We start from the raw sequence: 23,621 nt of genomic DNA, 5'->3' as shown, positions 1-23,621 counted from the left end.
GAGGTGGCGTAAGCCCCTACAGTATAGTAATGGGCAGGCCAATATTGCCAACAACCTGCCCTACACTTTTTGTTTAGTAAAACAACCTCCCAAGGAAGGTGTTAATTTTAGGCAAGCAACAAACACGTTCCCTGATCCAACGCAGTTTTCTCCATGGGCATATGTGAAATGTTATGTTGTTTTTACCCGGGAGCACTATGTCTTGCATGGCAGTGATGAGCAGGAAAAATCTATGTTGAAAAGCCCACCGAAAAATGGCTGACTGTAGATGTTGTGAAGTCGTAGATGGGCCTTCAGCATGTTACTTCCTCTCAGGGTAAACAGTAAGAACTTTGTTGTTGAGGGGTTAGTCAAATTCCAGTTCCTCATCAGACGTTAAATTTGGACTATCAACGTAACATTTAAAAAAATCATTCTAGTGCATAATCTGGGTTGAAATAAAGCATATATCAATCAATGTGCTCACCAGACAGCCACTGAAACAATTTTCATTACAGCTTCATTGAGACATTGACACACGTTTACCAAAGGTAATCCTCTGTCGCCCATTTTTCCAAGAAGCAGACCTGAAAGTGAAGGTGGAGCAAATTATCAGAAACTAAAAGGGATTGATGTGCACACAGTTAACAGTTTGTTGCAAACAACCAGTTGTCATGTAGATTCCATATAGAGCTGGCATGTTTCTAAATGGTCCTAGTTTTGGCAGGTGAGTGGAACCGAGGCCCAGAGACATAAATATTTTGCCCTAAATGACAAAACATGGATGCTGTAAAGTTGTGACACCTGCCACGATTTTACCAGACACCTAGTTGGCATGCCTTGCAATATAATCATAATAAAATTTACCTTATATTTTTTTAAGTCCTAGATTTGATTTAATATTTACATTTATTTATATATGTATAAATGTTACATGTAAAGTTTAGTATTTATATAACAGTAATGGAAATACTGGTCGAGAGGTTTTGATGTTGTGCTCCCATTGTGTTTAAGCATATTCCATAGCTTCAATAAAATGTTTTTCTCTGACAACGCTAATTTAAAATGTATTTTTGTCTTCTTTTTTTAAAAATCAGTTTTTATTTAGTTTGAAGAACTGCAAACCAACATAAACATACAGTTCAGTGCAGGCTACAGCAAAGCAAGATGTCTTCGTTACATAAGGGTGTCCGAGGGCGCACAGACCAGAGTTCCAGTCAATAGTGTCATAACCGCTGCACCAATCTTATCCTTGATCCCACCATCCCACCCCATATCCTAACGAGACCAGGCGTTAAATAACATATGCATGTAGGAATATATTCATGAAGGGGGGCATGTGTCCCCATCCCCCACTATCTCCTTGCTACTTACAGAGCCCACATCCTCCCCACCAGTGAACCGTTCCAGCAGTGTAACCCAAGCCGCCACATCAGCAAGTGCCCTCTCATCACTGCGTATCATGTGCATATGTTGCTTCTCCTCCTCCGCCCCCCACTCCAGATCTCGCAGCCAGCCGGGAGTTGTAGGAGTCCGCATACTCATCCAACCAATTGCTACTCTACACTTGGCCAGTACCAACGCTAGCTGCACCATTTTATATCAACCCCCCTACCCCGCGACTTACGCACCACTCCCAAAAGACAAGTCATCCGGGTTGCCTCCAATTCCAGTCCCGTAGCCTCAGCAATCGCTATTATCACTTCCTGCCAGAAAACATAAACCACCCTACAGGTCCAGGCCAGGTGCAGGAATGAAGCACCAAGCTCACCACAGCGAGGGCAGTATACTCCTCGGCCTGGGTCAATCTTATTTAGTCTACTGAGTGTGAGATATGTTCTGTGTACAAAGTTGAAATGCAACAGTTTGAATCTTTGATTACATGACACCGTTCGGACCAACAATAAGGTCGCATCCCAATCAGCATCCTCTATGGGCAGCCCCAAGTCAGCTTCCCGCGCTTTACGTCCCGCGCTTATCACTCCTGGTTGATCCTCCCACAGTGTTTTATAGAACTGAGAAATCAGGTGCGTCCCCACGCCCCAATTAATCAATCCATTTAATACCCATGACACCTTAGGGGCAATCGGAAAACCGTCCCAGATTTCACGGGCCACGCTTTCAATTTTAGCATATTGCCAGAACCCAACTCAAACAAATCCTGAGCATCAGTAAATGAAAGAAATTCACCATTAGGGTATAGATCACCAGCCACCTCACAACCTCCTGACCTCCAGGCCGCTACAGACATTGTCCTCGCCATATCCTGAAATTGAGACAGATCCCATATCCTTAAATCCTTATCAAAGGGAGCCCGTCTGAGCACCTGCTTCACCACCTGTTCCCAGATTCCAGCAGTAGTCTTTACTTGATCAGACCTGCCCCCGACATCAGGATATGCGTCAATGACCGCCTATCACACACACCAGCATACAACCTCTTTTCCCAGCTATCAGCCTCTGACATCCATTTGGGTGTACACTGTAGATGTGCTGCATAGTAGTAATATCTAATGTTGGGGATCACCAATCCTCCCCCTTCCAGGCCTGCCTGCAGAACGGACAGTGCCACTGACTGGCCCACACTAGGGAAATCAGCAGATTAGCCAAGCGACGAAAAAGCAGCGCAGTCAGCGGATACAAGGAGTTCTGTACCAGACAGAGGCACTGGGGCAAAAACACCATCTTTGCTACTGCTGCCCAACCCATAACGGAAATAGGGAACTTATTCCAGAAGGAAACCGAGCATTCCAGGCCCGTTACTACTCACTCAACATTGTGTTTATTATACACATCTACAGAATTAGTGACCCAGATACCCAAGTACCTAAAGCTCTCAGCTTCCCAACCCCAGGAAGCTCAACCTGTGGAACCCCAATGAAAGACCCCAATGGGAACAGGAGCCATTTTTTCATGTTAATCTTGAGACCAGAGACAGCCCCAAAAGCCTTCAACCTCTGTAGCAGCGCCGGCACCGAAATACGGGGATCCCGCACATATACCAATGTTTCATCAGCATACGTGTGGCCCATTCCACCGGAATCCCCCACTGCACCATCTCCTCACAAAGCCAGAACGCCAGAGGCTCCACCGCTAGAGCAAACAGAAGAGGCGAGAGCGGGCATCCCTGTCGTGTACCCCTGCCTACCTCCCAGGTGTTCGATGTCTCTCCCCCCACACGTACTTGTACAGTTGGGGCAGTACACAGCAGTCGAACCCAAGCACAAAAGCCGGGGCCAAACCTCATGCCCTGCAATACCTCCAATAGATATCACCACTCTAGTGTGTTAAAGGCTTTTTTCAAGTCAAGAGACACCAGCGCCAATTCTGTCTCCATTCCTTTGGTCTCATGCAGGACATGTGCCAAGCAACGCAGACCTGGTATGAACACACATTGGGCCTCATGTACTAGACCCTGAATCTTGCCCCGGAGCCGAGTGGCTAAGATCTTACAGAGTATCTTGACATCACTATTTAACATAGTCAGCGGGCGATACGAGGAGGGATCCGCAGCATCCCCCCCGGCTTAAGCAACAAACACACAACACCCTGATGCATAGTGTCTGGTAACATACCACGCCCGTGTCCCCTCAAAGACTTCCTTCCAGTAGCTTCTCGCGTAGCGTGAAGGAAAATGCCTGGTACAACTCAACAGGAAAACTGTCATTATCGGGAGATTTGGATTTTGCCAGTGCGGTCACTGCCTCTCCCACCTCCTCCACAGTGATCAGGAGTTCAAGAGCATCCCTACTCTCTGGATCCAAACTCGGAAGCTGCATCTCTTGCAGAAACTTCCCCACACCTTCCTCTGCCAATACAGTGCCAGCCCTTGATACACTCTGGAGGTGGGACGCCAATTCCCGTAGAATGTCCGTATGCCCTGTAAGCAGTTCACCCTCAGCATTTCTAATATACAGTATAGGTGGAGCCTCTACCTCCCGCTTCAGGATCGATGCTAAGTGTTTGCCAGATTTATTGCCTTCTCGATGCAACTGCTGCCTATACCCTCTCAGTGTTGTTCAGTTTAGTGTATCCCAGCAAGCATTAACCTCCTTGTCTATCCTGAGCTCCTCCCGTCCAGTTGTGCTCGCTTCGGGTGGCTGATGCTGTACCTCCCCCAATTTCACCTTTAGGTCTGTTAGATCCCGCTCTAGCTGTCTGTGCACCCACCCATCATGCTTATGCGCTCTCCCCTAATGACTGCCTTCATAGCCTCCCACTCCAGGCCCAGAGACTCAGTTGTGTTCCAATTCAAGTCCATGTATTGTTTTATGGCTTCACCCACTCTATTCTGACATCCCTTATTGGTCAATAAATCCGCAGGCATACGCAAACTTCGAGCTGTGCGATTGACCATCTCTCCCCATTGTAATTGCAACCGAACTGGTGCTTGATCAGACAGAAACCGACCCATATGAGTGACATCCAGGACAGGTGAGCTGTTGAATCCACGCAGTAGAAACCTGTCTATTCAAGTGTAAGTATCATGTGCTCTGGAGTGACAAGTATATTCCCTGCCTTCAGGGTGCAGTTCCCTCTAACCATCCCAGAGACCCAAGTGTGTCATCATGTCTCCAAGAAATTTTACCATCAGTGGTTTGGTTCCCAGTTTCGGTGGAAGGCAATCCAAATCCCCATGTAACACACAGTTGTAGTCCCCTGCCCAAACCAAAGGCCTATCCACACTATCCCCCAAAATCTCAGGTATTCTGGTGTAGAAGGAGGGATCGTCCGTATTAGGAGCATATATATTAAGGATAACAATGGGTAAACCATCTAACATGCCCTCCACCAGAACATAGCAGCCCTCCACATCTACCTCACTGTATACATGAGTGAAGGGAACCCCCAGGGCCACCCACAAGGACACCCCACGTGCATAGGAAGAGAAGGAGGATGAAAACATCTGTCCCGCCATTTCTTAGCCACTTTATGCGCTTCCTCGTCAGTCATATGTGTCTCCTGAAGACAAGCAATATGGCCCTTGTGTCTTCGTAGGAATGAGTGCACCCAGTACCGTTTTGTGTAACTCTTCAAGATCCTGACATTCCATGTCAGCATGTTACTAGTACGACCTATGGCAATACAATGTGGTTCTTCCACCTGTAGGACATGTCCCAGTGCGTGTTACCCCCCGCAATGAGACAAATGAAAGACACATTGCACATCTTGCCCCAATACCCGCACTGTTGAATAAACTTTAAACATTAACAAACCTCCCACAACTCCCACCCCCACTCCGGAAATACAGTAAAACAACCAAAACAGACCATATTGTAAGTCCATTTCGTAAATGCTGCCATGACCACTGACCCCAACTTACCATTTCAAAAGGCCTACCACAGTTGGGGAGTGATCCCCCCACCCCCCTGGCATCAGTTTACAAATGTATCCAGGACCACCCCAGACCTAAGTTCCAGAAGTGCCAGCGGCTCCCCGGAGGACCAGGTACAATCCAGTCCACCCACTGGACCCCATCAGGACTGAGGACAGACAGCACCAGAGCAAGTATAATGGTCAGGTCATTCTGCATTCCTAACCTGCTCCCAACTCCTGCTCCAAAGCTGTACCCCCAACCAAATCAGCAGCCACCACTGCTATTGTTCCATCTTGCTGTATCTCCACTCTGGGATGCGAGTCTGCCAGCCGGCCAATGCCGTGCAATCTCCAGTCCGAGCTTTCGCTCCAGAAGCCCGATGGGTGATGCCTCCAGATCCCTCCGTCCTTCCCAGGGCCACCTTGTCCCATATCTCCAACAACCGCCACACCTCCTCTGGACGATTGAAAAAGTGTGTTCTCCCGCCCGATAGGACCTTTAAACATGCCGGATACAGGAGCATGTATCTAATGTTCATGGCTCGTAGTTTCGCCTTGACCTCTATGAACCCCTTACGAGAATGCTGCACCTTGTTTGTGTAATCAGGATAGATAGATATCTTGCAGTTCTCGTATAATGCCTTATCCGATTCATGTGCATCACGTAGCACACAGTCTCGGTCCTTATAGTTCAGCAGGCGGGCAATAATAGCTCTAGGAGGTGCACCGGGCCAAGGAGGCCCAACAAGGGCCCTATGCGCAGGCTCCTCCACAAAGACTCTAGATAGCCCAGTTGGCTGCAGTATATCTCTGATCCAGTTCTCAACAAAGGATTCCGTGGCAGACCCCTGTGGGCACTCCGGGAAGCCCAGCAACCTGACATTGTTCCGCCAGGACCTTCCTACCGCGTCCTCCAACCGCGCCTCCAACTGTCCGACTGTGGAAGTGGCTTGCACCATTTGTTTTCGCAGCGTCCCCATCTCAGTCTATAGCTCCGCTATGGAACCCTCTGCCACCTTAGCCTTGTCGGACACCTTCCGGAGATCCGCCCGCAGCAAATTGACCTCCACCGCCACCGTCTCTGTCTTACCCTCTAGTGCCACACGGGAGCCCTGGATGGCCGCAAGCAGCTCCACGCGCGATGGCTCCTTGGTGTTCAGCGGCATTCTGACAGCATCTCCACTCATCTCTAATCTAGCCATGTGCTGCCGGAGAACCACTGGGGTAGTATACTGTTCCATTGTATTGAACTGTGATGCATCCATCCGTTTATGATGCCACATTTCTCTCCATGCCCAGATCCAGATACAACAGGCAACCCCCTGCAGAGTCCTGACAACAAAGTACCATAAGAACAGTATCCGCTGCTCCCCACTCATTTAAACACTATTGTCGAACCAGACACCCAGGTCAAAGGGCTGCAAGCCTCTCGAGTAACCGAGGATCACCCAGTAAACAGTTACCAACAAGGTCTGAATATGTTAAAAAAATGAGGAAGAGCGGCAAGAAGAGTGAAGGGAAAAAAACTCAGCTTTATTGGAATGTCCAGGGGCCGCCTCCGGACACTCTCGCCTCAGCGCTTTACAACCAATAACTATGGTTCCGTGGGCCCAAATGAATGCCCCATGATGTCGCCCAGTCACTCCAGGTCCCCAGGAGGGTGCCGCTGCTCGCCTCCTATCTCGGGTGTTCGTCCCCCAGGCTAGCGGTCACACAGGCCTCCCCCCCGGCGCGGCAGCGCAACAAGCTGCCCGACCCCCAGGCCACCCCAAGCAAGTGAGCCGCGCAGCCCCAGCGGAGTCTCTCTCTGCCGCCGTCACTCCTAGTAGGCCTCACTCCTTTCAGAGAGTGTCCGACCAATCCATCCAGTCCCAGCTGAGGCAGCCACCCGCCTCACAGCCCGAACATGGCCCGCTAGTCAGGGGGGGCCCCACTCCACGCCAGCCCCCCCTGGTCCACTCAGCCTCCCGCCGGCCGTCTGCCTTCAGCATGAGCTCCGTGGACCAGCCGCCGCCTCCAGCGCAGCCCAGCAGGGTCAAGTGAGCACCGCTGCTATCTGGGCTCTGATGGATCCAAAATAAGGATCACAAGAGCAGCTCTCACGGTCTTAGGGTGCCCCAGGATCGCTACAGGATTTTGCCGGGGACGGAAGTGCACTAGGAGCTACTTTTGTCTTCTTTAAGTGTACGTACAAATTTACAAATTTTAAATTTATTGACAATTATTACTCCTATGTGCTAATGATTTTAAAGATACTACTTGCTCTGAGTAGGTGGGATTAGTTGGTGCTATTTCCCCACCTTTTCTGGGGCCAGCAGCAACTTTTAGTAAGGTTTTTATTTTTGCCCCTGTACTTTCCAGGTGCAATTTTAAAGCACCAGGTGACTCTAGGTGCAGTACAATGGCATCGGGTAAATCTGAGTATGGTAAATTCACAACTAGTACAATTGGCTATGATTTTAATCCAACCTTATGATTGTATGGAGTGAGTTTAACACAAAAAACATGCAGTAAATTCACTCAGCACAACTCGTAATGATGACTTTACAGACAAACATGACCACCACTGTGAGTCTGGCAGTCTGTTGACCGCCAGACTCGTAATGAGGCCCTGTCTCTAAACTTAAATTGTACTAGGTTTTATGCATTATGTGGATTCTGGTAAAACTGTTGTGAAATGTAAAAAAAGTCAAAAATGTACTCATGCAGGGGACCATGAGCTAGATACCTATAACCTAAATACAGCTTATAAAAATACCAGAACTCAGTCTGTGATTAGGTTCAATGTGGCCATTGCATTAACCTTCTTGCTATAGTCTCAGTCAAGGTCAAACGTTAAGGTTAACCACATTGGAGAATGGGTCGAATACAGGGACCAGGTTCATCCTGGTGGAAGTTTTACCTCCTGACTTAGATACTTTTATGGAGAGAAAATGGGTGAATATGAGTCGGTGATAGGGCAAGCTGACGTGTTGGTAAAGATTGGTGTCCAGGTGTGGTTCTTGATGAAGGTAGGAAAGCTCAGAGTGGGCAAAGTCTGAGTTCAGAGCCCAGGAATGCCTCAATGGTGATCAGAAAGGGAAGCAGGTCTAATTGGTAGCCATTGAAGCTCAGGATGGAGCTAGGCACAATGCCAGGCCATCCTGTCAAAGGACAGGCCCCCCTCCACACACACCCAGAGCTGTTTGTTCACTGTCGGTGAGCAATTAACATCTTACCATAAAGGAGCCATCAGGTGTCAGGTGTCAGCTGGACACTGGCAGGAAAGCCTTTTGGTTTTAGACGGGAAAATCACAACTTTGTAACAGTGTAATTTACAAAATAGTGATATGAATTCTGACTTGAGCATTACGTTGGATTTTAAATTAATATGAAAATAAGTTTTTTTTCCAGTTACTCCCAGACCAGTGTTAACCTATGGGAGACCCAGCCTTTCCACAGTGAGAAAACTTTGAAGGTAAAACAATAAACACACATATCCTATTTTTTAAATATCATGCACACTGCTGAATGGGTTGTTAAGGCCTACCTTGGGGGTGACTTGTAAGTATTCAAAAGGAAGTGTTAGAGTTGGCAAAAGGTTTATAATACCAGGTTGAAATTGCAATTTAATACTGCACAACCGGACTGCAGTGGCAGTGACATGTTTTCCAGTGCTACTGTAGTGGATGGGATAACGAGTATTGCAGCCCACTAGCAACATTTAAAGCGTAGGCACTGGGTACAGGTGGTACCATATACTAGGGACCTATAATCAAATTAACTAAATCAATCAGGTGTATACCAATGTTACCATGTTTGAAAAGGAGAGCACATGCACTTTACCACTGGCTGGCAGGGGCAAAGTGCACACAGTTTGATGATTTAACAAAAGGCAATAATCTGGGGGAATCCCACACAAAAATGGTCTTTTCAGCACTAAGGGCCAGATGTAGCAAAGTTGGGAATTGCGACTTGCAATTTGCGAGTCGGAGCGACTCGCAAATTGCAAGTCGCAATTTCCAATGCAGAACGGTGTCTCAGACACCGTCTGCGACTCGCTATGGGGTCGCAATGACCCACCTCATCAATATTCATGAGGTGGGTTGCATTTTGCGACCCCATAGCGAGTCTAGGCACTCGCAAACATGGAGGCCTGCTGTAGTCAGCAGACCTCCATGTTCGTGACTGCTTTTAAATAAAGCAGTTTTTTTTTTTAAGTGTAGCCCGTTTTCCTTAAAGGAAAACGAGCTGCACTTAAAAAAATATCCGAAACCTTTAGTTTCGTTTTGGTCCCTTGGACCACTACCTACCCTGAAAAAATATTTGTGGGTCCATTCACAAAGTGGAAGGGGTCCCATGGGGACCTCTTCCAATTTGCGAGTGGGTTACCATCCACTTGAAGTGGATGGTAACTGCGACACCATTTGCAACCGCATATGCGGTCGCAAATGGTATTGCATACCACTCCGAATCGCAAATAGGAAGGGAACACCCCTTCCTATTTGCGATTCTGAAATGCATATTGCGAGTCGGTACCGACTCGCAATATGCATTTCTGCATAGGGAAACACGATTAGCGAGTCGCAAACGTCAATTTTTGCTGTTTGCGAGTCGCTATCCGTTTCCTGCATCTGGCCCTAAGTAAGTAAATAAAATCAAAAATTCAGAAGTTCAACTAATTCAAAATTTTACCAGTCACTACATTTAAGTTTGGCGAATTTCTATCTTAGTTCCTCTGTTACCTGCTTGTTTTCAAAGTCTGGCTTTTATTTCAAGAAACTACTGAGTGAAACTCCTGATTGCCTCAGAGTTCACAAAGAAATCTTGGAAAAAGCTGACAAGATTCATATACTTAAATGACCAAAGCAAATGCCATCAATTACAAAAAGCCAGAGATATCATGAGATATCATGAGAATTACATAACAATGCATGTACACATTGCTAACAAATGTGGCAATTAGGAAGTTTTCTCACAACATTATGTACAATAAGTCAAATAAAAGTGACTTAATAACGTATGTACAAACCCTATTTGTTGAGAGAAATATGAGAAATTTGAAAATATGCTCCATTCATTTATTCATTCCCAAACAGTGAACTATTCAAATGAAGGGAGGAATAAATATATAAGAAAAGAGAACAATGCTAACGTATGAGCACAAATAGGTAAAACGTTAAATTCCTTAAGATCAAAGTTAGAGAAACAATTGTACACAGGCATACAAAGTATTTGTACTAAAAGTAAGATGAACTACTTCAAACACTATTTTTTCTTTATAACTTATACTAGAGACTTAAACATTTCGGGTGCATGAAAAAGATTCCATTTGTTAATAGGTGGATTACTGTAAATGCAGCAATATTGCAATATTATGTCCATTCCATGAATCCACTCTGCCTCTTGTTGTTTATCATCAAACAATTCTGCTGTTTGTTATTTGAGCTAAAGTCTCCTAAGAACAGTATTACAAATTCACTCAACAGCTTCAGGTTATTTATAAGATATTCAGAAGTAAGTGCATATTGATCATGCCACTGGCATTTAGTGTGGTAGAAGTATGAGATGACTGCCTCCTAGTACTTCCATTAGCCAATCAGTTCTTCATACTTTCACTCTAGCTCTAATACCTTTTAAAGTAGGATCCTAGCAGCAAGTGTCTTATGTAAACCTCGCCATAAAATAAAACATAAATTTTCGATCTCATTGACTTGTAAATATTTCTAAGAAGTGAAACCCTAAGAGAACTCACTCTCCAAATTGCAAACCTACCTGGTAAGTGTCCACCAATCTTTGCAACACAGGCATTCACAACAGATATTCAACCAGACTTTAAATATTGTCAGTCATCCAAGTAGCATCTTTCAAGTCCATGGAATTGGTGCAGAACAATGTGCTCTTAATTGTTTGTCGTATAGAAAGGACACCCTTTTTCAAAACAGGATTCCAAAAATTACAAATCATCTATTGTATGTAAGGACACTCTAATAACTGCGCTTTGGTTATAGAGCCAATTTCCAAATGGGACACACTTGCCTAACCGTATCCCTTATGACATTTTTATGAAGTTGAGAAGTCATGCTTACCTCTCAGTTGGGACAGTTATACATTAAAAGTGAAACAGTGTTCGCTCTACCTATGGTTGCAGAGAAGATGACGATCCCCAGGACATTCATTTCTGTGGCAGTTCCAGGCTTTGTCTTGTAGCTCATTTGAGGAGATGGAGTAATCTCTAAGAGGACAGGGTGGTGAATTTCAGGATTTTTATCATCAGGAGCAAAATAAATAAAACTCAGGGACTTCTTCTGGTACTTTGTGTCTTGAGATTTCACCACTGGAATTAGAATTGTTCGATACTGTAATAAATCAACGGACGGAAAGAAACAGAAATTTCAATTTAATACATATTTATTTGGGAACACAAAAAACAGTTTAATTTTGATCTAGCAAAATGCAACAAATATAGTGAGACAGGAGTGGATATCTAGTTTGATAGCTACTAGGTTTGCAACCAGGAATACATTTTTTTACTAGCATCAAGTATGTAATTGTTATACATTGGTAGGTTATTTTGTTTCATATATTTTAATATTGTGTGACCAACAAATTGCAACATTTTCTTACATTGAAACATGCCAATTAGCATAATCAAGACATTACAGAAGGTGACGCAAACCGCATCAAATCTTTATGTAAATATGAGGCGAAAGGAGGTGTCTGCCTCTTTTGTATGGAAAGGGAGGGAGGGGCAGGAGGAATTTAAAGGGTTTTTAATGTAAAAGGTAGGATTCTTAGGTAAAGTGCCAAACCAATGCATTACGAGTGCCATTTCAATATTTTTCCTGCAAACAAGAGGTTTGGATTTTTGAATGCCTGTTTGTCATTTACATTGATTCTGCATAAAAGATATGTGTGTTTTTGTGATGAGAACTACTTTTTTCAGTTGTATAGTTTTATAACTATTAAAACAATAGGGCATGCTGTGCTCAAATATACCAAAAAGCAGTTCATAGGCAATGTTTTCCAAGTAATAACTAAAGGACGACTTTAAAAATACATTTGGCATTGGGTTAATGTATATGTATGTTATCTGAAAACCTAAAATCCTACTCACCACTTGTGGCTTCACTAAAGGACAAGCCATGGGTGACTAACAACTTGTAGGTAATCAAGAAGGGAAATAGCTTTTAATAGCTTTGTATTAGCTACAATTTTCCACTTCATTCAGGGAGTAATGACTATATTCTACGGAAAGAAAAGTTGATTATAGATTATCTTTAAAGTGTGCCAACATGTGCAGGAGATTTTCAAGTAGTAGGAGGGTTATTATTAGTAAAATGGTGCAAAGCTACCTAAGAACTCAAGAAATAATGGCTTGCCATTGTTGTCTGGGAAACAGTTTCCAGGTCAGATGCATGTACAGTTGTTCAAATAATTGGACTGTATAAACCACACTTTTACCAACAAAAACCTTCTTGTTGTCATATTAAATACTACAGCAGGGAAATTAGTGTAAGACTATTCCCAATTTAGATGGAGAAGGGATGTGTACAACATCATAGCGGGTTCTGTGGCTTTCCATTGCATTGAAGACTGTGCACAAATGTTTGCACAGCATTCACAATTTAGCCCTTAACTTGTAATAAACCCAAAGTGTTAGTTACGCTACATACTGACTCTTTATTGTTCCATTGTTATTTCACAGTAGCTGCGTCAAAAATGAGAAATGGGTGTTCAAGTAGTAAAAAATAAAGTGTGTAGTATATCTATGCCCTTAGGAGCTAAAATATATATTTATGAACTTAGGGGGTTATTACAACTTTGGAGGAGGTGTTAATCCGTCCCAAATGTGACGGATATACCACCAGCCGTATTACGAGTTCGATAGGATATAAGGTGTTGGAAAATGGGTTATTGGTAGGGCAGGTAGGTACCTACACCTAGCAACAAGCCACAAACCTCCACGTAAGTACAGTTAGGTCTCAATAAATTAATCCCAGCTCTACCCTTGGTAGCTTGGCATCGAGCGTCAAGGCTTAACTTAGGAGACAAAGTGTAAAGCATTCAAATATCACAAAACAGTAATTAAATAAAACACAGGAAACAGTTTAAAAATCCAAAACCAATTTATAAAAATAGCTTATATTTTTATCTTTAAAATGACACAAAAACGATTAAAATCGGTTCAGGGGAACCGGAGATATGAATTTTTAAAGTATTATTATTTTCTAGCGCTTAGAAACAAAAAGCGCCAATCGGGTCATCTGGTTGCACCAGGACCGGGGCAAAGTCAAACTTTCAGGCCGACCGCGATGGAGCCCTGCTCGGCTACAAGTCGCGGGAGGCCTCGGTTAAAAAGTTACCTTCTGACTTAGGCCCTCATTCTGACCTTGGCGGTCTTTTCGCAAGACCGCCGAGTTACCGCCGCGGTGAAGACCGCCGACCGCGGCGGTATGCCGCTGTGCGCATTCTGACCGCTGGGAGCGTTCCGCCGGAAAACCGCCAGCAGCCACACTGGCGGTCGGCGGGAAAGTGGAGACTGGTCAACCTCCACCGCCACGCCAGCAGAACACCGCCCACAGAATTACGACCCACATTTCTGTGTGGCGGTCTTCTGTTGGCGGTCTTCTGTTGGCGGTCACCTCCCCATGGCTCCCGTCGCCTCCCGGAGGACCAACGCACAAGGTAAGTTGATCGTCCGTGAGGGGAGGGGGTGGGGGGGTGTTGTGTGATGTGGGCGTGCATGGGGGTGTGCGTGTGAGTGTGTAGAGGGGGTGTGTGAGTGCGTGTATGCGGGCGGGGGGTGCTGCTGTGTCTATGGGTAATGTGTGCTGTTCGGCAGGTGCGCATGTCTGCATGTATGTGTGCGGGTATGTGTCCCCGTTGTGTATGTGTGTGTAGGGGGTGTGTATATGTGCATGTTGGGGGTGTGTGCATGTCGGGGTGCATGTATGTGCATGTCGGGCTGGGGGTGGGGAGGGGGTTCGTACCACCTCTGGGGGGTGGCAGGGGGGTGGAGGGTGTGGGGGGAGGACTCGGGTGGGTAGTGGGGGGTGGGGGAGACCCCTATCAGTGCCAGGGAAGGAATTCCCTGGCCCCGATAGTGCTTACCGCCATGGTTCGCACGGCGGTTCCCGCCCGCAAGAAACCGCGGCGGTAGGCAGGGTCATAATACCCTTGGCGGTCTTGGGACGACCGCCGGGCCGGAGTGCGCAAACTCCAGCCCGGCGGTCATGACCGCCGTGGCGGTCGGAGTGGAGAAGTGGCGGTCGGTCGCGGCGGGGACCGCCGCGGTCAGAATGCCATTTTTAATACCGCTGGTCTGTTCGCGGTCCGACCGCCGTCTCTCCGCCGACCGCCAGGGTCAGAATGAGGGCCTTAGTCTTTATTTTGAAGTTTTTCTTCACCGGGACGAACCTGCCAGTTGAATCCGACCTCCTGGAGCCCTTGTCCGGATACGCGAAGTCGGTTTCCTCGGTGGTGATTTTTACCTTCGGACTTAGTCGTTTTTTCGAGATGAAAATCCTTCGACCGGGGTAAACCTGGATCTTGATCCGACGTCCGTGGAGCCCTTCTCGGATACGATGGCTGGAAGGTCCCGGTCAACTTTTTACATTCGGACTTAGTTTCTTTTTTGGATGTTTTTCTTTACCGGGACGAACCACGAAGTCAGGCCGGGTCGCGGTTGAGGCAAGCCGGCTAGAATTTCCGCGTCGGGTCGGTCACTTTATGGAGCTTTTTTCCAAAATTTCTCCAATCTTTTCCAAACTTCTGGGGCTTCACCCAGATGTTCTTTTAAGGTTCTTTTGGGGTCCACAGCTCACCCCAAGGGTCCAGAAGTTCTGTGATGGTTCTTGGGGGTGCGGACTTCAACTCCCAGAATGCACCTGGCGCAAACTCCTTTTTGGCCACTGGACAGTGGTCAGCTGGTCACTTTTTCAGGAGTTGGTGCAGGGGACTCTGGTTAGCAATTTTTCACCTGTAGCAAACAGGGAGTCCCTCCTTGAACCAGTTGAAGCCAGGCAAAGTCCTTCTTGTGGTGAAGCCCAAGTGTGCAGCTGGTGCAGTCCTTCTGAGTGCAGGGTCCAGGTGCAGGCCAGGGGTCCAGCAGGGCAGTCCTTCTTCTTCTTTAGTTCCTTTCTTGTTGAATTCTGGAGGGGATCTGAGGCGTGGGTGCAGGTCTGCCAGTTTTATCCTTGCTCCTGGGTGAAAAGCAGGGGGGCCCTGGTTCTCCAATCAGGGACAGGGTCGTCCCCCTGTGATGACCACTTCCTGGGAAGTGTGGCAAAAATCCATCCCAGAAGGCAACAGTCTCTAAAAATCCAAAATGGATGAATCTGATTTTTGGAGGAGAGATCTGGCTGAGCCCACCCACTGGTGTGGCTAAAAATCATAAACACACCCCTCTCCTGCCCTCTCCTAATCTAATCAAGGGGGCACCTAGCTGTCTGGGGTTGCAGGATGTGGGGGTGTTGCTGGGTGCTCCAGATGTCCTTCTCTGCCTTTGAAGACCAGTTTGGCAGCCCTCCCCCTTCCTGCCTCACCATCTGCTGAGGGGAGATTCTCTCCCCCAAGCACATTCCTTTGTGTGAAGTCAGGCCACTTCACACCTCATTAAAGTAGCCTGGCAGAAGCTGCTGCAGGCTGGCCAATCAGAGCACAGCAGCAAAAACAATGCAGAGCTGAAATTGGCAACTTTTTAGGTAAAGTCTAAACTTTTTACCTGCACTAGTTATATTAAATCCAACAACTGGAAGTTGTGGGATTTATTATAACAATCAATTTGATACCAAATTCTTGGTATGTAACATTTAAGGAGACTTTAAAATTTTAAATAAAGTCTGCCCATTCTAGCCTATGAAGGCCATTTACTTCAATGAGGGAAAAACGAATTTGGCTGTTTTTACCTCACCAGGGCTTATAAATCTATTTTTATAAAGTCCCTGCTTATAGTTACATGGCACCCAGCCCTAGGGGCACATAGGGCACACCTTAGGGGTGACTTATATGTAAAAATAAGGTAGTTTAAGACTTTGGAAGTACCTTTAATTCCAAAGTCGAATTTGCATATAACTTTAATTTAAAAGCAGCCAGCAAGGCAGGCTTGCTTTTAAAATGACACTGGGCACCTCAGCAATGCACCTAGGTGTGCACCACCTATGCTGTGGTCCCTAAACCTACATGCCCTACCATATACTAGGGACTTATAGGTAGGTTAACTTAGCCAATTATAATTAGCCTAATTTGCATATCCATTTTACACAGAGCACAGGCCCTGGGACTGGTTAGCAGTACCCAGGGCACCATCAGAGTCAGGAAAACACCAGCATAAAGTGGAAAATGGGGGCAAAAAGTTAGGGGGCCTCTGCAATCAGCCCCAGTTTCTCACATAAGGGACTCGTAATACGGCTGGTGGTATATCCGTCACTTTACTGTCACTTTTGGGATGGATTAACACCTCCTCCAAAGTTGTAATAACCCCCTTAGTCTTCAAATTCTGTCAACCAATTACAAAGGCAGTACATTTATATTCATGCTGCATAAATCATATGTTGCTTCGAATCTTGTGGTCTGCGACAATATTTATAGGACTTGTATTTTATTTAAGGCAAAATGAAAACAGGAAAGCCTTGGTCCTTTCCTGTCCTTGGTTGAGAACTGTGTATCTGCATAGACAAACGTTTCTCTACTCTTGCAGTACCCCTGGGCTCACTCAAAATCACACGTGCAGTGGCCCCATTGTTTGACTTGGCGCTCACACCTGATCAACCACAGAGTTCCCACCCGACCGGAAACAGGAAGGCAGTGCCAGATGCTCAACTTCGCCCTCTAGCCTCTCACTGGCTTATCACACTGTCCAGCAGCTCTCATTGGCTGCTCTCAGTGACAGACAGCCTCTTTTAGTTTGCACTAGGGCTTGTTTTTAGAAATGTGTATGCATTTCTTTTGTATAACAGTTCTCTGAGAATTGTAAGGGCATTCAAAAGGTTGAGAAGGCAGGAGACTGCTCCACACATGGCAGCTCAACACCAAAATCTCCAGGGTTGTTAGGTATTTGAATAAAGAAAAGTAAATTTCCTAGTGGGCATATAAACGTTCAGACTGTGTAAGCCAGGGGAGGCTCCTCCATTATAGCAGAGGAGCATCGCCCCACAGTTAAAAATGCCCCCAAACACTGCCCAGAGCTGAAAAGTAAAATGGCAATTGTAAGGAAATGCCTTCCTTGGTATGGTTACCCCCTGACTTTTTGCCTTTTGTTGATGCCAGTTATGATTGAAAGTGTGTTAGGACCCTGCTAACCAGGCCCCAGCACCAGTGTGCTTTTCCTAAACTGTACCTTCGTTCCCACAATTGGCACAGCCCTGGCACACAAATAAGTCGCTTGTAAATGGTACCCCTGGTAACAAGGGCCCTGTTGCCAGGGAAGGTGTCTTAGGGCTGCAGCATGTCTTATGCCACCCTGGGGACCCCTCACTCAGCACATGCACACTGCCTCACAGCTTGTGTGTGCTGGTGGGGAGAAAATGACTGTCGACATCCCACTCCCCTCAGAGTGCCATGCCCACCTCTCACTGCCTGTGGCATAGGTAAGTTACCCCTCTAGCAGGCCTTACAGCCCTAAGGCAGGGTGCACTATACCACAGATGAGGGCATATGTGCATGAGTACTATGCCCCTACAGTTTCTAAGCAAAACCTTAGACATTGTAAGTGCAGGATAGCCATAAAGAGTATATGGCCTGGGAGTTTGTCAAACACAAACTCCACAGTTCCATAATGGCTACTCTGAAATCTGGGAAGTTTGATATCAAACTTCTCAGCACAATAAATGCACACTGATGCCAGTGTGGGATTTATTGTAAAATATGCCCAGAGGGCATCTTAGAGATGCCCCCTGAATACCAGTCCGACACCTAGTGCTAGGCTGACCAGTTTCTGCCAGTCTGCCACAACCAGACATGTTTCTGGCCACATGGGGTGAGTGTCTTTGTCACTCTGTGGCCAGGAACAAAGCCTGTACTGGGTGGAGGTGCTTCTCACCTCCCCCTGGAGGAACTGTAACACCTGCCGGTGAGCCTCAAAGGCTCATGCCTTTTGTTACAGTACCCCAGGGCATCCCAGCTAGTGGAGATGCCCGCCCATCCAGCCACTGCCCCCACTTTTGGCGGCAAGGCAGGAGAGGATAATGAGAAAAACAAGAAGGAGTCACCCACCAGTCAGGACAGCCCCTAAGGTGCCCTGAGCTGAGGTGACTCCTGCCTTTAGAAATCCTCCATCTTGAGTTTGGAGGATTCCCCCAATAGGATTAGGGATGTGCCCCCCTCCCCTCAGGGAGGAGGCACAAAGAGGGTGTAGCCACCCTCCAGGACAGCTGCCATTGGCTACTGCCCTCCTGACCTAAACACACCCCTAAATTTAGTATTTAGGGGCGACCCAGAAAATCAGATTTCTGCAACCTACACAAAGAAGAAGGACTGCTGACCTGAGAGCCCCGCAGAGACGACGAAGACGACAACTGACTTGGACCCAGCCCTACCGGCCTATCTCCAGACTCAAAGAACCTGCACAGCAACGCATCTGACAGGGACCAGCGACCACTGAGGACTGAGAGGACTGCCCTGAACCCGAAGGACCAAGAAACTCCCAAGAACAGCGGCACTGTTCAACAACAGCAACATCTTTGCAACAAAGAAGAAATTTTTAAAGAACTCACTCTTCCCGCCGGAAGCGTGAGACTTCACACTCCCGCACCCGACGTCCCCTGGCTCGAGCTCCAGAGAACTAACATCGCAGAGAGGACTCCCAGGCAACTGCGACTACGTGAGTAACCTGAGACGACCCCCCTGAACCCCCACAGCAACGCCTGCTGAGAGGATCCAGAGGCTCCCCCTGACTGCGACTGCCTGGTAACAAAGAACCCGACTCCTGGACCAAACACTGCACCCGCAGCCCCCAGGACCGAGAGGAACCAACCTCCAGTACAGGAGTGACCAGCAGGCAGCCCTCCTCCTAGCCCAGTTAGTGGCTGGCTTGAGGAGCCCTCCTGTGCCCTGCCTGCATCTCCTAAGTGACCCGCAGGTCCATCCATTGCTTCCTATGGCAAACCCAATGCCACCGTTGCACACTGCACCCAGCCGCCCCTGTGCCGCTGAGGGTGTGGTTTGTGTGCCTGTTTGTGTCCCCCCCCCCAGTGCTCTACAAAACCCCCCTGGTCTGCTCCGCGAGTACGCAGGTACTTACCTTCCAGCGGACCGGAACCATAGCACCCCTATTCTCCATAGGCGCCTATGTGTTTTGGGCCCTCCTTTGACCTCTTCACCTGACCGGCCCTGTGTTGCTAGTGCGGTGACTTTGGGGTTGCCTTGAACCCTCAACGGTGGGCTGCCTATGCCCAGGAGACTGAACTTGTAAGTGCTTTACTTACCTCAGAAACTTAACCATACTCACCTCCCCCAGGAACTGTTGATTTTTGCACTATGTCCACTTTTAAAATAGCTTATTGCCTTTTTAACCTATACTGTGTATATTACTGCCCTAGTTCAAAGTTCCCTACTTACCTGTGTGGAGTACCTTGCATTTTATGTATTAACTTCAAATCTTGAATCTTGTGGTTCTAAAATAAATTAAGAAAATATATTTTTCCATATAAAAACTATTGGCCTGGAGCTAAGTCTTTGAGTGTGTGTTCCTCATTTGTTGCCTGTGTGTGTACAACAAATGCTTAACACTACCCTCTGATAAGCCTACTGCTCGACCACACTACCACAAAATAGAGCATTAGAATTCTCTAATTTTGCCACTATCAACCTCAAAGGGGAACCCTTGGACTCTGTGCACACTATCTCTCACTTTGAGATAGTATATATAGAGCCAACTTCCTACAGCGATAAATTTAATTTATCACCATTTTATTTTTCATCCTCCATACCGAACCAAGTGACAGGGTGGGCCAGCGAAGTGCCAGCGACAGGGAGGAGTGGTGGGCTGCCTGTGCACTTGTTTAAAGTGTGCATGTCCCTTTGGCCGACAGTCTTGCAACGGCCAGCAGACATGCACAATTTAAACCTCTCAACCCAGCTATCTTAGCTGGATGAAAGCAAGCACAGGCCTCCAGTGCCCTCAGGAGTACCGAGAGAGGCTGCTCTTTCCAATTATGGTGTTTCCCTCATGCTGGTTAACAGCATGACAACAGCGCCAGGATTGGTTAAAGGAGATGGAGCCTTCACAGAAGATGGGAACCTGGAGCGAGGAGGACGTCACCTTGCAAGCAAGATAAGATATTTTTATTTTATTTGTTTTATTTAGCCCTCGTTGCACCCACCTTCACTCATTTGCCCGCCCCACCACTCTAAGTAGTTGCTAGCCGCCCCTGTTGTAGGCAGCTGTCTTATAGTTCATTTACGGACTGAAATTTTCATTACAGGTTTTGTGGGACTTCCAGCTTGCACCCTTGAAGTCCTGATACTGCAGTGTGCAAAACATTCCAGGTGCAATAGTACTGTACTGTAATGCAAACCTGGGGCTGGACGGGGGAACACTGGTAGGCATTGGTATTTGTACACAATTTTCAATTGTGTTTCCCACTTTTAAGATCTATTCTCTGTCCAAATTCTCCTTGCTCAAGTGTGTCCAGGAAGATACTCATAATCATGATTTAGCCGGTCACTCTTGTTACTGGTCCAGTCATCGTTTCTACTAAACTTCTAATGAGGGACTAATTATTTACTCCAAGGCCCATACATGCATGTATACACTGTGCTTTCAGTTTCTTCTTCTTTTGTTTTCAAATAAATATATTTATTGGTATTTTTCTCTTTTGTTATCAGTTTTGGTTTAAACAATACAACAACATAAGAAGTATAACAATCAGTGCATATTGATAATTCAATGAAGGGACGGTCTCACAGTTAAGGTCATGCCATTTTCTCTTTTGTTATCAGTTTTGGTTTAAACAATACAACAACATAAGAAGTATAACAATCAGTGCATATCGATAATTCAATGAAGGGACGGTCTCACAGTTAAGGTCATGCCAGCATGGTCACAACAACAAGAAATAAAAAGTGGAGTTGGGCAATGCATATACCCAAGGTCACATTGCTGACCTAGCAGGGCCCCTTGCACTTCACTGCAATTCGATGCCCAGGAGACCCATTGGTCCACATGGAAAGGGATCATCTAGTAAAATTGTTAGTAATCAAAGATCACAGTGTCAAACAATATGGCAGTGCCCCACATCACTCCCCTTCACTAGAGCCTTCCATGGAATCGTGTTCATCCTCTTCTCTTTCATTTTTTTCTTAATAGTTTATTTGGATATCTTTTTAGGATCAAATTGATCCTTGGGTTGTCCCCAGAGTGATAATCTTGGGGTGTCCCATGGTTTTATTACTTGTGATGATGAAGAAGCTGAAGGTTCTTCCATGTTAGATGATACTGTGATATGCAACCATGTGTGCCTTTATTCTGCATATGCAGCTCTGCCTTTGAGAAATGGTACACATGCTTCGTGAAGGGACCGCAAACTAAGAGTACATGTGCCCATTGTACTTGGAGGATGAGCTGTATCCTTGGGGTGTTTAGTTGCCGGTTGAGGTGGTAGTGACTCTGGTAGGTAGGGTTAGGATTATATTCCAGTTAGGTCCAAGCCTCAGGGAAGATGGCGAGGTGATTTTATCACCCTTGAGAGGCGAGAGTACAGTTTGAGCTTCCATTCTTGTCCATATCACTCATTCATTGCAGAACATACCAAGACTGCCAGCAGCTAAGCTCTATAAATTTAAGATCTGATGCATTGAGAACAATGCTCTTTGATGAGCTCTTGGCGCTCCCTTTCTGAAAATGGAAAAAATGCAAACCAGGTTGCACTCTGGTTTTCCCAGTATCGAACAAGTCAATGTACCCCATTTACTGAAAGCAGAATGAGGGGCACTGGTGCTACGTGACTATGGACACACTTCTGATGGAGAGGAGAACTTCTGAAAATCCTCATTTGCATGAGATACTGAAGACATTGTTTGGCCTCTGTGGGTTCTAGGCTACTAATGTTGTTCCAGCGCCTTGATACCCAAATATGACTGCGCTCTTAAAAATATTAATCCGAACAGGGGAAAAATTAACACCTACTGCTGGTATGTGATTTTGTGTAAAATGTATCTGTGATAATGAAGCTGTTTTCTGAATTGTAGCTATTTTGAAAGTAGAGTATGCACCATCTTTTCGAGTATTCTCCAACAAGTCTGAAATGTTGTTTTCCATTTGAAATTCATTAATACATTCTAATGTTCATTCAAATATACAAGTGTTCCCCTGCTGATATAATAATTTCTAAATGCATTTAAATGTAAAAAAAAATTATTAATATAACCTACCTGTTGGAATGACGCTTCGATCAGATTAGCAGGGAACATGTTTCTGTAATAGAAAAGAAAACAAGAGGTTGATATTGTTTTCATTTTATTTTCGTACCTTGGTGGTGCGAGTTACTTTTATACTTCCCTGCAAAGATGTGAGTAACATTTCTCTCAATATCTCATTGTCATCGGGCACAGCATCCGAGCCCTCTCCACAGGCTTAGAATATATTTATAAATACCACAGTCATAAACCTACACAACAACATATGTATACAGACAACTGAGACCTGTGCAAGTAGGAATTGGCTGTAATTCAGTATCAGAAAACAGATACCCACCAGCTCAGCAACACACCCTCCCTAAATCCCACACCTCACGCTCCAAGGTCACTTGTTTTACAGCCCTCAGTATATTGGAAGCAATTCTGCTATTGAGCACAATAGAACTGTCTTTGAGCCAGATTTACTAAGGCTCTGTGTCGAAGTAGCACAACAGAAAGCTTTCAGGTGTTAAAAGATTTTTGCAACATAGCTAGAGTAAAATACAGTTGCCTCATCCCACGTAAATCAAACTGTCCAAAAAGTTAAATTGCCTTTGATTGGTTGCTCTCAGAGTGGGCATTATCCTTGGATGTTATACACCCCTAAAAGGAGGGGCTTCAGTATCCCACTAATTTTGTGTTCATTTAATTGGAGACTGCACAAATTTGCTTGAATTTTTTCTGCGTTTGCATGTTTTTAAGTTCTTACATGGAAGTTATTAAGATCAGTTTTGCTCATGGTTCCTAAATTGCAGGACGGTCTTTTTATGCTTATTTCCAAATTCCTGCCTAGTTAGTTTTCCTGTAACTACATGGCTGAGTTTCACCCCAGAGTAAGGCGATGTCTAGTAAGGTAACACCACCGTCCCACATTATATGGTGGGATGACTATGGAGCCAGGGAAGCTTGTAGGCTGTGTGTTGTCATCATCTTATACTGTGATTCTATTGG

The 23,621-nt window shown here is 45.9% G+C and overlaps 1 protein-coding gene across 1 annotated transcript in view; it reads right to left on the bottom strand.

Moving 5' to 3' along the window:
- Positions 1–23,621, bottom strand: part of LOC138268137 (excitatory amino acid transporter 5-like) — a 125,790-nt gene that overhangs the window by 29,562 nt on the left and 72,607 nt on the right. Inside the window, exons 4-6 of the mRNA XM_069217551.1 lie at positions 22,647–22,689; positions 11,413–11,632; positions 467–566 (exon numbers count right to left, since the gene is read on the bottom strand). Of these exons, the coding sequence (XP_069073652.1) occupies positions 467–566; positions 11,413–11,632; positions 22,647–22,689 (363 nt within the window). The remainder of the gene's footprint in view (positions 1–466; positions 567–11,412; positions 11,633–22,646; positions 22,690–23,621) is intronic.

The sequence above is a fragment of the Pleurodeles waltl genome, chromosome 12, assembly GCF_031143425.1.
Source record: "Pleurodeles waltl isolate 20211129_DDA chromosome 12, aPleWal1.hap1.20221129, whole genome shotgun sequence".
Lineage (NCBI taxonomy): Eukaryota > Metazoa > Chordata > Amphibia > Caudata > Salamandridae > Pleurodeles > Pleurodeles waltl.
Note: the sequence above shows the minus strand (reverse complement) of the source record. Positions and strands in the feature narration are given on the sequence as shown.